Here is a 14,555-nt window from a genome sequence, read left to right as displayed (position 1 = left end):
CTCTCTCTCTTTAATATAATACAAAATTTTAAATTATATATATATATTGTTTGATATATATCAAATGAAATTTAAATGTTATATATACCATTTTCTTATTATAAATATAGGCTATGTTTTAAAAAAATGTAATCTAAAATTATAAGCAAACTTGGCAAAACTAGATGTTACATCATGTAAGCTTGATGGAAAAAAATGAACACACACTATTTTGTCATCTTACACCAATACATATAAATCTCAGTTTATTTGGTCCTTAATAAAAAAGATTTAGGAAAAAGTTGTACAAAATTAAAATTGATGAGATCCGATTTTGATAAATCAATTTTATATTAAGATTTTTGATTTATATTTCCTATGAAGCTGCATTGCTTTTCTCTTTATCATACAATGCTATTTATTATCAATCATATCTAAATTTAAATAACCCTGTGTTTTTGTAAAGAACAACATGATCATATGTTACTCATAATACAAGCTTTACTTTAAATACATACTTACAGTTCTATAGTAGGCTGTTACTTCAACAGGTCCTTAAATCTTTTATATTTTAAAATTAAATTAGCACCAAAAGTCAACAAGGGACTCTGAAAATTAAGCTTAAAACTTCAACTAACTGCTTGCATTGTTATACAAAAGGCAGAAACAAAATGATAGCCCATGAAGACAGGTTACAGTTTATGCTGTCAAAGGCACACAATCATAACATTTGGGACCCTGGACCCAAAAAACCAGTCAATTTGGGGTCCACATGGGTCATTTTTTTTTTTTTTAATTTTGAGATTTATACATAATCTGAAAGCTGAATAAATAAGCTTTCCATTGATGTATGGTTTGTTAGGATAGGACAAAAAAATTAAAACATTGAGAAAATCGCCTTTAAAGTTGTCTATCTTTGTTCGCGATTGTGCTGCATTCACTCACAAAAATAAATGTTTTATATATTTACGGAAGGAAATTTAAAAATTTCTTCATATAACATGATCTTTACTTTATATCCTAATGATTTTTAGCATAAAAGAAAAATCTGTGGCTATTGCCACAAATATACCCTTGCTTGTGACTGGTTTTGTGATCTAGGGTCACATTTAATAATAACAATAATAATGAAAACAAGAATAAAGAATTTCAAAGAACACCAGCATAATGATACTCAGATGTGTGCTTTGAAAAGAAAAATGGAAAATAACAAACATCAAAGCTGCTTCTCTCAGAAAAAATCTTTTTTTTTTCTTGTGTCAACTAGTCAGATTTAGCTTTCAAGGTATCCAGACAGATTACCAGACAAAACAAATGCCTCCCATAGCAAACAACACTGATTGAAGTACATTTTCTAATTCAAAACAACAGTTTAGGACAGAATTAGTTCTCGTTAAGACAACTGAATCTAGAAGTACAATCATTCTAACTGATTCATAACAAAAGTTGTCTAATAAAATAAATTAAGGTATCAAAATAGCGTGGAAAAGTTCAATGATAGGTGTGTTATAGTCTCTAGTGTTGATTAATGCAGCAGTTTGTGTAGTGCACAAATGGGAGGCACAAGGGTTGGTGAGAACAGGTGTTGTGCCGAATTTCAACCCCCTGCCAAATTTTTACCCCCCTCGTTGAAGTCAGTACCTGATTCGGCACAACACCTGGACCGAGGCAGTCAGACGGGCCACTGATGGAGTCTCTCAGGTGCCCCGACATTGGTTAGAGTCCCCATGGACCCAGCGGCAGATCTGTGCGTACTTCAGGGGTGTGATTCGTACGGCCACATTGTAATCCTGCTGCACCCCGTTAACATCCACCCACTGGTGACCTGAGAACACGCCAATGATTTTCCGCTTCCACTTCTTCTTGCCAGGTTCTTTAAGGCGAATGTAGACACCTGAGCCGCTGGAGCCGGGCTTGGCATCGCAATACTGGTACAACAGATCGTTGGACTCCTCGGATACAGAGCAGAAGCGGTACACCAAGTTGCCCGGTCGGTCATCGTCGAATCCCGAGAAATGGATACGTCCAGCGGGCAGCCTCTTGACGGAGGGGATGACGCCTAAATCCATGTACTTGGTCTTCTGCGCCCTCTTAAGCTCCAGGATGGCGTAGTCATAATCGGCCACAATGTCCTCTGAGATGCCTTTAAACCAACCCTTTGGCACCTGCATCTGTTTCACCCGCGTCCACCGGAACGAGGGCTGTTCAGAGACGGTGCTGCGGCGACTACGGTTCCTTCTTCCTTTGCCTTTCCCCTTACGTTCATGCTTCTCTCCAATCTCTCCATTTTCATCGATTTCTTCCTCTTCTTCATGTTTCCTCTGACCTTTCCTTCCTTTCCCTTTCCGGCCTTTCTTCCGGCGGGAACGCTCTTTCAGCACACCGACGCTGAGTTTCTGTACCCCGTCTAGGTAGTCCGTACCGTTGTGGATGCAATGAGCGGCCGTCAGGACGTGTTTGGGGGACACCAGCACTCCAGAACAACCCGTGGAGATCTTCACAGATGTGGAGAAAGGATACTTCATGGAGTACTGCTTGTCAGTGATGGTAAACCTTGTATCCGTGCCGTAGACCTCTCGTCTTCGGCGAGCGGGCAACCGAGAGCCTCCCGTCCAGTCGTCGCTCATGTTTAGCTCCTGCACGGTGACGGTGGTGAGCGTGCGTGTTCCATTGTCGTACATGGTCTCGTAGGACAGTAGCTGCTCTAGATCATCCAGACTGGGCTCTGGAAGACCCCGCTGGCACTCAATGCCACATATCCCATGGAGCTCACTCTGCGGCTTGGCCAAAAACTCTGAACTGCCCAGATGCACAGTTTGCTTTTCTTGTACCAGTGGTACTTTCCTCTGTGGCCAGGTGTAGTCATCGTCACCTGTGGGGTCGTCCACTGCTGCCGACACCAGCACAGCCAGCGCTGAGATGGAAAACAGGAGCATTAAGGGTACCGGGCCCATTGCAGAGAGACCCCTAGACCAGACACAAAGAGAAAAAGAGAATCAATATCACCTCAAATTTTGTTCAGTAACTTTTTATACAGGAAAACAAAAGCATTTTTCGAACTGAGAAAAACAGGAAAGACGATAAACCTCAATCTATCTGAAATCTGTGAACAATTTGATTTTCTTCCGTATAATGTATTGTCTTTTATACAACATATTCAGCTTTGCTTACAGGAGCACAGTCATAGCCAAAAATATAGGAACATATTGCGTTGTTTTAAATTGTTGGTATCGTTCCATATTGGATATTTATTTGCGCATAGGCATACTATTTCTATTTTATTTCTAATACGATCACTTTTTTTTTACATTTACATTTTTTTTACTGCATGCGCACTTTAGGGTATAAGTACAAGTGAGATACATTTTGTCAGCAGCATAGTATGTGCGTATTGCATATGCGCAGCAGATTTTTCTAACCTTGCATACATCTGGCATATGCCCCTTTATTTTTTTTTTGACTATTTAATTTAATTATATGTATAGGTAATATAATTTTGCCCTGAATATAAATGCAATATGCAAGCAGTATCTGACACCAACTCCCAAAACCCTTGCATGCATCTGGCTTACAGACCGTCCTACAAATTAGTGGACCTCATTCCTGGTCCTTGCACTACACACTTTGAATATCTTGATTTAGCACACCTGCTTTATTTTATCAGCTCTTAAGTAGAGGCTCCAAGAACTGAAATGTGTGTCAGATAAGGTAGACATCCAAAAATAATATGTAGGGGGACTCCAGGAGGAGCAGGGCTTGAAGCATAGATACAGGAAACAGATGATTATATGAATACAGTCATGACCACTAGGGGGCGACAAATAATAAGATTTTGAAGCACTATTTCAAAACTGAGAGTATGTTGAGTGTATACAGACAGTACACCTCATTCTCCATCATCACATTCCACAGATATTTAGGTCCAATCCTAATGTTCCGGTTAAGTCAACAATAGTATTCCCACAGATTCCGAAACAAAAATTTTAATCTGCTTTTAAGACAAAAAAATGTATTACGTAAGAAATAGTTTAAATACAGTAATTATTGAATGCCATTTGCTGCATTAGCTTTAGAGACTAAACAAATAAGTAAAATAGCGCACAAGTATGCTCACATTTAAAAAATATTCTTTAAATGGCACCGGCTGACAGAAAATATCTGCCATATGAGTCGGTGGTTTGGAAACGTTTCCTACTGTCTTGCTAAATGTCAGTAATAAGTATATACTTGGGTTCTGCGGATGGTACCGCAATTGTACTGTTACCAATGAATAGGAGTATAAAATAATATTTTAAACTAAACAAACGTGCACCCACACCACACACATACAGATACACAAAGCTATCAGATCAGCAGCCTACTTCTGTATTCATTTATATATTTGGTAACATCTCTAACTGATAAATTTGAAGATTTGAGTGCATTTTATTTTTCCACTAGACCATCACTTAGCACAGTGATGAAAAGGTGCTTGACTCTTGACTCATGCAAGTCATATGAATTATCGTGCAACCACATAAATCATGCACATAAATATTGGGGAAAAAGCAGTGATTTTAAATGAATACCAAGGTTCCCAAAGCTTTTGAACCGTGCACTTCCATGACTCTTCCAGTCATTTGTGGGTGCATGATAAAGATTTTCAAAACAACATTACATAGATGAATATAATATAAAGAAGATAATATCATAATTTTTAAAGATTGTATACATTTCCATAATGTTTTAATGCATGTAAATCACAATTTTATCCAAGTATCCTGATATTTTCACATTTTCCTTGTCAATGAGATCCCCGGTTTACAGACTAAGATAAGTAAGGGATCTTCATCAGCAAAGGTCCTGATCAAAGTGACATGGTTATTGTGCAATAATAACCAGCTGACTTTACATTACCCAGCTTAATACTAACCAAATAAATAAAAAGCTGGGAAACTGATTTTGAATCCATTACACTGTACTAAACAAATGGCTTTGCAACAAGGTTAACACTGCACTGATATTATTAATATTAAATATAGTAGCTACTTTTATGGGGTCAGTTTCACTACAGTCAATAACTAAGACAGAAGATTCCAGTAGCATTCATTTAAAGAGATCGCAAAACGAGATGAGTGTAATACAAGAGAGGCTTGAAAATAATGCCAGTTTCGGATACGCACTCATACAGCCCTTGCCATGGACAACAGTGAATATTCAGCAAAATGAGACCACTGAAGGCCGCGATTTACCAGTCAGAAATGCATTAATTCATTAAGCATTGGAACTATGTGCAGCATGACTCACAGAGAGAAAAGAATCAGCAAAGCACAAAGCCAAGCATTTAACAGGTCACCACTCTCACACATTCATCATATATTGGATTGCTAAGCTCTGACCAAGAAAAACATAGACTGCAGCAACATTTTCTAATCAGTAGCCAGTTTAGGGATGGAGAGTGTGGGTTGAAATATAAATTGCTTGCTACTCCATTCTTGGTTCAATACATTTTCCTCTGCAGAGCTGGAATCCCTCTCCTCCCACCTCACACTTCACTATGACATGGTGTCGGTGTGGATTATCTGCATCAGCCGTGCTGTCTATGAGAATCAATGTGTAGCTAGACAATACTGTGGCCTCAGCGGAAGTGTGAGGGGAAATATGTGCGCTTGAATGTGTGGTAGGAAAGTTATGGATTCAGGCAATGACAAATCAGATGTGTCCCTACTGGAGATTGCTGTGAGAAGGGAAGCACTTACAGAGGTTCAAACAAATTCCAGTAAGTCTATGATGTAAAATATGCAGACAGCTCGGGCCTTATAAAGTCGGCAAAACCGACAGACTCAGGCAAACTTGGTCTGACACGTGGTCTGATCTCTCTATCAACAGTTTTTTTTTATTTTTATTTTTTTATAAAATTGAGAAACTGCAATCTGACATTCTTCCATCACTGCTGAAATATCACTATGACATTTCCAACGACATTTTCTCGGTAATAGACTACATCTAGATATGCTTAGATTACTGGGCTTTTAAAAAAAATGGCTTTAGTGGAAAAAAGCAGAACATTTCCCGGCCATGTCAGCAGAACATTTCCCGGCCATGTCAGCATCAACCCATTTTCCATTACAAGGCAAAAATCTCAATCTTGCACATTTGTAAACTTTTTAACCAACTTGATCAATCAAACGGTGGCGCTGTTGGTCCCTTTTCAAATTAAGTTTGAAAACTGATTGATTCATTCAAAGTTGCCGGATCTTTAAGTGCATGTCTTTCTCTCATTCATGGATTCATGAATACTTTACACCAACAATGTGAAGTTAAACGCGGGGTAATCATCTACCTTGTATAAAAATTATGCTAACCACTTCCACCAAATGAGACCTCCACTGTTTTTTTTGGTTTTGTTTTTTGTTGCAAGGGTTGCTTTAAAAGTAAGTTTAGTTAGATTAGGGGTCAAAGTAGCTACCCAACTGTAATTAATTATCATTCCTGATTTAGGCTACCGTTATATAACCATTTACCTTTTTAATATACGCTATGTATACAAAGTAGCCTATTCAAAGCATTTTCTGAACTTTCTAAACTCTCATGAATGTTTTTTTTATTGTCAATTTTTTCACAGAACCGTTGCAATTCATAACTACACTTCAAAATGATCACGACAATGACACTATTATTTTCACAGGTTAGAATGATCCAAAAAGTTATTCATATTTTAAATTGAAAGAGAATGAATGAATGAATAAAGCGTCATACCTGCTATCATTCGATTGATGGAGATGTTCAATCCGCAAACAGATGCTTATTTAAGCAGGAAGCGTTTGAAAGTTACTTCATCTCAGAGGTTTTCGGTTGGATTGGTTGATAGTCCGTTTCTTCTCATATCTGCTCCACCTTCAAGACGGGGAGAGCTCAGAGACGAAACCCTTGGTAGGAATTACACTTGACGTTCAAGGGAAAGGGAGGAAAAAAAGTCCCAAAAAGATTTTCACAAAGAATTTCGTATAAGGGAGGGACCATCATGCTCTGAAACGATGGAGCAGAGAAATTGAAGCTGAGAAAGCGTTCAGCACTTGATCTTAATGAATCTTTGGATTTGAATAAATCTTTATTTGACAATTCAAAGAGTCTGCCATGAATTCAAAAGGGCTTTCCACTGATTCGTTCCACTGAGCGCACAATAGCGCAACAGCGACTTTATTGTGGTTCGGTTCCGTTCCCACATCACTGTGTCCGTGTTGTCTACATGCTGTGGTAAACACGCGAGCAGGGGGTCTGCCAGTTAAAAGGACACCTCTAAATTTGCCTGCACATCTATGCAGATTCTTGTGTGGGTGAAAGACGTCAAGCTTCTTTTTGGTCTTTAGATTGAGAGGGGGAAAATACAAAAAGTATTCAAATTAATTTTTGCATGATTTGTGAGGCTAAAATCATAAATGTGGTAGCTATAGCCTAACTATTTATAGGTTATACTGTAAAAGGGGGAAAGTCTCATAAAAAGGATTAACAATTTTTTTTTCTTTCAAGTCAAGTGGTGTAACCTATATTTGTGATTCATGCAAGGAAGATTTTTGAAGGGATAGTTCACCCAAAAATTAAAATGTTGTCATCATGTGACAACTCATGTTGTTCCAAACCTGTATCAGTTTCTTTCTTCTGCTGAACACAAAATAAGATATTTTGAAGGATGTTGGTAACCAGACAGTTGACGGCACAGTTTCGACTTCCATAGTAGAAAAAAATAGGGAATAATATGGAAGTCTGTGGCTACCGTCAACTGTCTGGTTACCAACATTCTTTATATCTTCTGTGTTCAGAAGAAAAAAAAGAAAGAAAAAGAAACTCATACAGGTTTGGAACAACTTGAGGGTAGGTAATAATAAAATTCTCATTTTGGGTGAACTATCCCTTTAAGAAGGCAACTTTCACGTGATGGTTAGTTTGTCTCTACATCAAACTTTTTCCGCTAAATTAATACAAACATTAAATTTCTATGAACCTCCCGTTGAAATCTTAATGTAGATAGATTACCAACATATTGTTATGTGGGTGGCGGATGAACCCAGGCGCAGACCGGAATGCGGTGACAACATTTAATATAGACAAAAACAGGGAAAACAAAACCCACGAGGGGGCAAAACGGGACTGGAACAGGAATGACTAAACTAGACTAAGACTTGACAAACTAGACTAAACTAACAGAAACAGGTACAGTAATACACTAAACAAAACTCACAAGGTACTCACAAGGTACTCACAAGGTACTCACAAGGTACTCACAAGGTACTCACAAGGTACTCACAAGGTACTCACAAGGTACTCACAAGGTACTCACAAGGTACTCACAAGGTACTCACAAGGTACTCACAAGGTACTCACAAGGTACTCACAAGGTACTCACAAGGTACTCACAAGGTACTCACAAGGTACTCACAAGGTACGTAAACTCGCAGATAGGAATCACAGTATCAAACAATGAACCGACACAGGACAGCAAACACAAGGGGATTATATAGGGAACACTAATGACGAGGACAGGTGAAACTGACTAGACAATAATGACAAGACGAAGGTAACAAGGGGGCGGAGTTACATAAGACAACACAAGCACATGGCCCAAATAACAGACCATGCGCTTGTACAAAAACATGATTCTGTCATGATCCTGCCTCACGACCAGGGAAAATCAAGAACACTAAGGCAGAATCATGACAGAACCCCCACCTTAAGGAGCGGCTTCCAGACGCTCCTCAAGGGGACATTAAACACGGGACATGACAGACTGTGACAAAGACACAAACCAACAATACATGAAAAAAACTAACAAAGGCATACACAAAAAGATAATTACTTGATCAGCCGCAGCTCTCACAGAGGCAGATTCTGTAACCGGGCAACCAGCTGCTGACTAAGGGACGGCGCTTGCTGGAGCGGGCTCCGGGGGGACGGCGCTTGCTGGAGCGGGCTCCGGGGGGACGGCGCTTGCTGGAGCGGGCTCCGGGGGGACGGCGCTTGCTGGAGCGGGCTCCGGGGGGACGGCGCTTGCTGGAGCGGGCTCCGGGGGGACGGCGCTTGCTGGAGCGGGCTCCGGGGGGACGGCGCTTGCTGGAGCGGGCTCCGGGGGGACGGCGCTTGCTGGAGCGGGCTCCGGGGGGACGGCGCTTGCTGGAGCGGGCTCCGGGGGGACGGCGCTTGCTGGAGCGGGCTCCGGGGGGACGGCGCTTGCTGGAGCGGGCTCCGGGGGGACGGCGCTTGCTGGAGCGGGCTCCGGGGGGACGGCGCTTGCTGGAGCGGGCTCCGGGGGGACGGCGCTTGCTGGAGCGGGCTCCGGGGGGACGGCGCTTGCTGGAGCGGGCTCCGGGGGGACGGCGCTTGCTGGAGCGGGCTCCGGGGGGACGGCGCTTGCTGGAGCGGGCTCCGGGGGGGACGGCGCTTGCTGGAGCGGGCTCCCGGGGGACGGCGCTTGCTGGAGCGGGCTCCGGGGGGACGGCGCTTGCTGGAGCGGGCTCCGGGGGGACGGCGCTTGCTGGAGCGGGCTCCGGGGGGACGGCGCTTGCTGGAGCGGGCTCCGGGGGGACGGCGCTTGCTGGAGCGGGCTCCGGGGGGACGGCGCTTGCTGGAGCGGGCTCCGGGGGGACGGCGCTTGCTGGAGCGGGCTCCGGGGGGACGGCGCTTGCTGGAGCGGGCTCCGGGGGGACGGCGCTTGCTGGAGCGGGCTCCGGGGGGACGGCGCTTGCTGGAGCGGGCTCCGGGGGGACGGCGCTTGCTGGAGCGGGCTCCGGGGGGACGGCGCTTGCTGGAGCGGGCTCCGGGGGGACGGCGCTTGCTGGAGCGGGCTCCGGGGGGACGGCGCTTGCTGGAGCGGGCTCCGGGGGGACGGCGCTTGCTGGAGCGGGCTCCGGGGGGACGGCGCTTGCTGGAGCGGGCTCCGGGGGGACGGCGCTTGCTGGAGCGGGCTCCGGGGGGACGGCGCTTGCTGGAGCGGGCTCCGGGGGGACGGCGCTTGCTGGAGCGGGCTCCGGGGGGACGGCGCTTGCTGGAGCGGGCTCCGGGGGGACGGCGCTTGCTGGAGCGGGCTCCGGGGGGACGGCGCTTGCTGGAGCGGGCTCCGGGGGGACGGCGCTTGCTGGAGCGGGCTCCGGGGGGACGGCGCTTGCTGGAGCGGGCTCCGGGGGGACGGCGCTTGCTGGAGCGGGCTCCGGGGGGACGGCGCTTGCTGGAGCGGGCTCCGGGGGGACGGCGCTTGCTGGAGCGGGCTCCGGGGGGACGGCGCTTGCTGGAGCGGGCTCCGGGGGGACGGCGCTTGCTGGAGCGGGCTCCGGGGGGACGGCGCTTGCTGGAGCGGGCTCCGGGGGGACGGCGCTTGCTGGAGCGGGCTTCGGGACGGCGCTTGCTGGAGCGGGCTTCGGGACGGCGCTTGCTGGAGCGGGCTTCGGGACGGCGCTTGCTGGAGCGGGCTTCGGGAACGGCGCTTGCTGGAGCGGGCTTCGGGAACGGCGCTTGCGGCTGCAGCTTCGGGAACGGCGCTTACCGCTGCAGACTCTTGGGACAGCGCTTACAGCTGCAACCTCAGGAACCACGCTCACGGCTGCAGATTCAGGAACAGGGCTTACAGTAGCAGCTTCAGGAACAGCGCTTTCAGCTGCAGACTCTGGGACAGCGCTTACTGTTGCAACCTCAGGAACCGCGCTTGCGGCTGCAGAGTCAGGAGAGGGTGATGGGAAACAGGAAGTTCCCTTCCTTCTCTTTGGCCGCGGGGCAATGGTCACAGTGGGGCTCGGCTGGCCGGGCTCATTGGGGGACGAAACAGGAATAGAAAAGACCACTTCTGGTTGGGTCAGCTCAGATGACAATGACTCTGAGGGGGAATCCCAAGAAACCCGTCTCCCCCGTTTACCGCGGAGGTCAGCGGGTGTGGAAGATGCCTCTGGAGTCGAAACAAGGTGACTCTGGTCTCCCAGCGTCACGACGCCAATCGTACTACCCTCCGGGATGACAGGAAGCGTGCCGGGTGAAGACGACATGGTGGGAGCCTGCGAATCCTTCCTTGACAAGCAGGCCACCATATCCGGGAACGGGCGGCGAACCAGACTCTCCCGTTCAGCCAGAGAAGGCAGAACATTTAGGCCCGATTGACTAGAGACTCAGGCAAGAAGAACCGCCTCTCCTCCGCGACCCAGGCATACTGTCTCAGGGTCCGCTCACCCTGGGAAGGAAACGGAAGCTTTCCATTCCTGGAATCGGAAATCGCCTCCTGCCACCAATGTACAAGATGGTCAGGATGTTCATCAGGCATACTGTCTGCTGGGTTCTGGTCTGGTCGGTTCATTCTGTTATGTGGGTGGTGGATGAACCCAGGCGCAGACAGGATGCAGTGACACAACATTTAATATAGACAAAAACAGGGAAAACAAAACCCACAAGGGGGCAAAACGGGACTGGAACAGGAATGACTAAACTAGACTAAGACTTGACAAACTAGACTATAAACTAACAACAGAAACAGTAATACACTAAACAAAACTCTCACAAGGTACTCACAGGTAAGTAAATTCACAGCTAGGAATCACAGTGTCAAACAATGAACCGACACAGGACAGCAAACACAAGGGGATTATATAGGGAACACTAATGACGAGGACAGGTGAAACTGACTAGACAATAATGACAAGACGAAGGTAACAAGGGGGCGGAGGTATCAAAAGTGTTAATTTTTCCACTTAATGATTCACAGGAGCTCTGTGAATTTAAATGATTGGGTGTTATTTTATTTTAATGAGTCCACCAAACAATACTGTTGTGTGTAGACACTTTACACAAAATGGCACAAATTCCTTTCCTGGAATTAAAGTGACTGCTGGAATTAGAAAGAGGCAGAACTGCATCTTGCAAGAACTTATATTACACTTAATGTAATTTCAGGTATATTGCCTGTTTTTCTTTCTTATTTCTGGATGTTTCTGTTTTCTAGTTCTCTGTCCAAATCAGAGACTAAGGGAAAGGGTCAGTCTTTCAGTCGTCCACAATGTACGCTCACATCAGCACCCTTCACAGCACTGTGAGGTTCTCTGTCAAGTTTGAACAGAGAAAGGTGATCTCACCGCTTTAGACTGTGGCCTCCACCCTCCAACTTAGAGAATGTGCCCCTACAGTGATCATCATGAGCTCTTTCTTTGTCAATGCAAGGTGTATTTTGTTTGTTTTTTTGCATATTGGTATTATATTTATTGTTTTTTTAATGATACAAGTCAGAACACAAGACTGTAAATGATGGAGGCGGATAGGCGGGTACATGGCACAGAGCAGAATCAAACTCTCAAATGAGAGCCACTTCTCTGTGTCTGAGCTGCAAGGCTAAAATGATAATTTCATATCTAACAGGACTAAAAATTGTTACATGAGTGTTTGGCAGCGTTGCTCTGAAAGGAGCTTTAAGTGATATTTATTCTCATGGTTGTGCGATACACTGTTTGTATAAAGAGTTCTTTGTCAAAGGAAGTCATGTTTTCATGATCCAGGGTGAACCACTAGGTTTTGTGCAGGCGTATGCTGTTAGAAGATTGTGGCAATGAATATTGCAACTATAGCTTTCATTTTGAGTAGTCATGGCTAATACAAACCTACTTAAGAGCTTATTCCCCTGCTGAAAAATCCAGCATAAACCAGGTTGGTTTATGATGGTTAGAGCTGGTACAGTGCTGGTCTAGCTGGTGGACCGGATTCCAGTTTACCCAACAGCTTGTGGTCAGATTTCACTCCCGGCAAATCCATAATTCCATGTATATGCACACGAAGACAGTTTGCTGGAGTTTAAGGGAACGTGATTGTTGTGTTGAGTGGCTGCTCAGGCACATCCTTAGAAAGTCAATGAAGGCAATGTAGATTCAGAGTCAGGTGTTTATTTATGCAGGCCATGGTCATAAACCATCTTAGCTGGCTTTCGCTTTTCCATCTCTTATTTTAGCTTCCTTCCAGAAAGAGAGAGACATTTACAGGGTACCTCTTTCCTAACAAGCCCCCCTGTCCCCTGTAATCTAGATAACTTTGGGTTAGCCACTGAATTTGTTGACAGCAAATATTTAGACACATCCAAATGTGTCAAAGGTCAGGATGCTATGTCATTATACATCAAACATACAAGCAGCAAAGCAAAGATATGTATAAACCGTTCCAAAGCTTTGGGGTCGGTATAGATTTTTTAAAAATGTTTTTGAAAAAAGTAGTTTACGCTCTCCAAGCCTGCATTTATATTTTAAAATATAATTTTGTTCTTGTTATGGCAAAGCTGAATCATACTGACCCCAAACTTTTGAATGGTATTGTATGCATCAAAGATATATCTTGTGTAGACATTTTTCAATGATGAATGTTAAAAGTTTTTTTTTAATATATATTTTAATTAAAAATATTATAGCATTTATTTCTAACTCTACAAAGATCTTCTAATCTAAGGGATCTGGTAAAAATCGTTTTTTTAGGCCATGCCCAAGTTTTTACACAACCAGAACTGTGGTTCAAATCACATTTTCACAGAGGATATTTGTATTACTTTCAAAGTAGAATACCTGTTTAAGAATTGTATGCATACAGGAAGTTATAAGAATGTCCACATCTTGAAAGAAGTAGCCCATCAAGACTGCTGCTAAAGTGAGACACTTGGACAGACTTCTCTAAGAGACATGACCTCCTGTGCTCAAGGCGAAGTTGCCAACATACACAAGAGAGGAGCAGAGCACTTCAAGCATGCAAACAGCTAATACAAACTAAACAGAAATGGTTCCTAAGCAAACACACTGATTTGGCACAGTGAGTCATTCTGCTCCGATATTGGCCTGGACTTGGCCTACAAGATGACATATAGGAGTTGTCAAGTTAGTGGCTTGAAACAAGTTCAACATTTTACAATGAAAGGATAAATAGATGATGACTTCCATTTTTGGTTGTGAATTTTGATGGTTAGTGCCTTCAGTGTTTCAGTGTCAGGAGTTTGTTAACAGCCAGGGTCCTGTTGGATTAGCTTACAGGTTATTTAGTTGTTCTGCTAAATCTTAAGTGTGATACAATATTTTCATACAAAGCACTCATAGTCAGACTCTGGAGACTGGGTCAGAAGGACCAAAAAAACCCACATAGAAACACACATCCTTTGCTTTGCTTGAGGTCAAAAAACCTATTCAAACACCAAACTTTGCAAATACACTATGCTAATACAGAAGTCAATATACCAAAACAGAAATTTTGAAGTTAAGATTGCATTATGACATCAGCATAACTGCCAATAAGTTTCTTGTCTGGCAGAAAGTCAAGTATTTACATATAGCAGTACATTGCTAAATCACATTGGCCTCCCTATTTGTGCAAGATCACTTCAAAGAGCCAAGATCAAGGCAACTCTTATTCCCCTTTGTATGACCTTTGACCTGCCTTGCATTTTTCAAGTTTGTTCTTCTCTTTATCTCTCTGTCACATTCTTTGTTTTGTATTATTTTTTGCATTGCCCATTCGTGTGCTAGCATGCTTGATTAGTCCCCATTAAACACGTGCAAACACTTTGTACGATAACTTCAGAAGATGAATCATAGCAGCATCACAGT

At 44.1% G+C, this 14,555-nt stretch overlaps 1 protein-coding gene across 1 annotated transcript; it reads right to left on the bottom strand.

Annotated features, from left to right (window-relative positions):
* Positions 1-209: 209 nt before the first annotated feature.
* prss35 (serine protease 35) lies at positions 210-7,190 on the bottom strand. The gene is made up of 2 exons (XM_077216844.1): positions 6,718-7,190; positions 210-2,946 (listed from the first exon to the last, which is right to left on the bottom strand). The coding sequence occupies exon 2, from the start codon at positions 2,931-2,933 to the stop codon at positions 1,677-1,679; it is 1,257 nt and encodes a 418-aa protein (XP_077072959.1). The 5' UTR covers positions 2,934-2,946; positions 6,718-7,190; the 3' UTR covers positions 210-1,676.
* Between the last annotated feature and the right edge of the window lie 7,365 nt (positions 7,191-14,555).

Source organism: Siphateles boraxobius, unplaced genomic scaffold (genome assembly GCF_051911475.1).
Source record: "Siphateles boraxobius isolate OS27281-9 unplaced genomic scaffold, OSU_SipBor_1 12, whole genome shotgun sequence".
Lineage (NCBI taxonomy): Eukaryota > Metazoa > Chordata > Actinopteri > Cypriniformes > Leuciscidae > Siphateles > Siphateles boraxobius.
Note: the sequence above shows the minus strand (reverse complement) of the source record. Positions and strands in the feature narration are given on the sequence as shown.

Bases quoted from the DNA above. Each gene is read 5' to 3' on its own strand.
- prss35 (XM_077216844.1), bottom strand. From the start codon at position 2,933: ATGGGCCCGGTACCCTTAATGCTCCTGTTTTCCATCTCAGCGCTGGCT.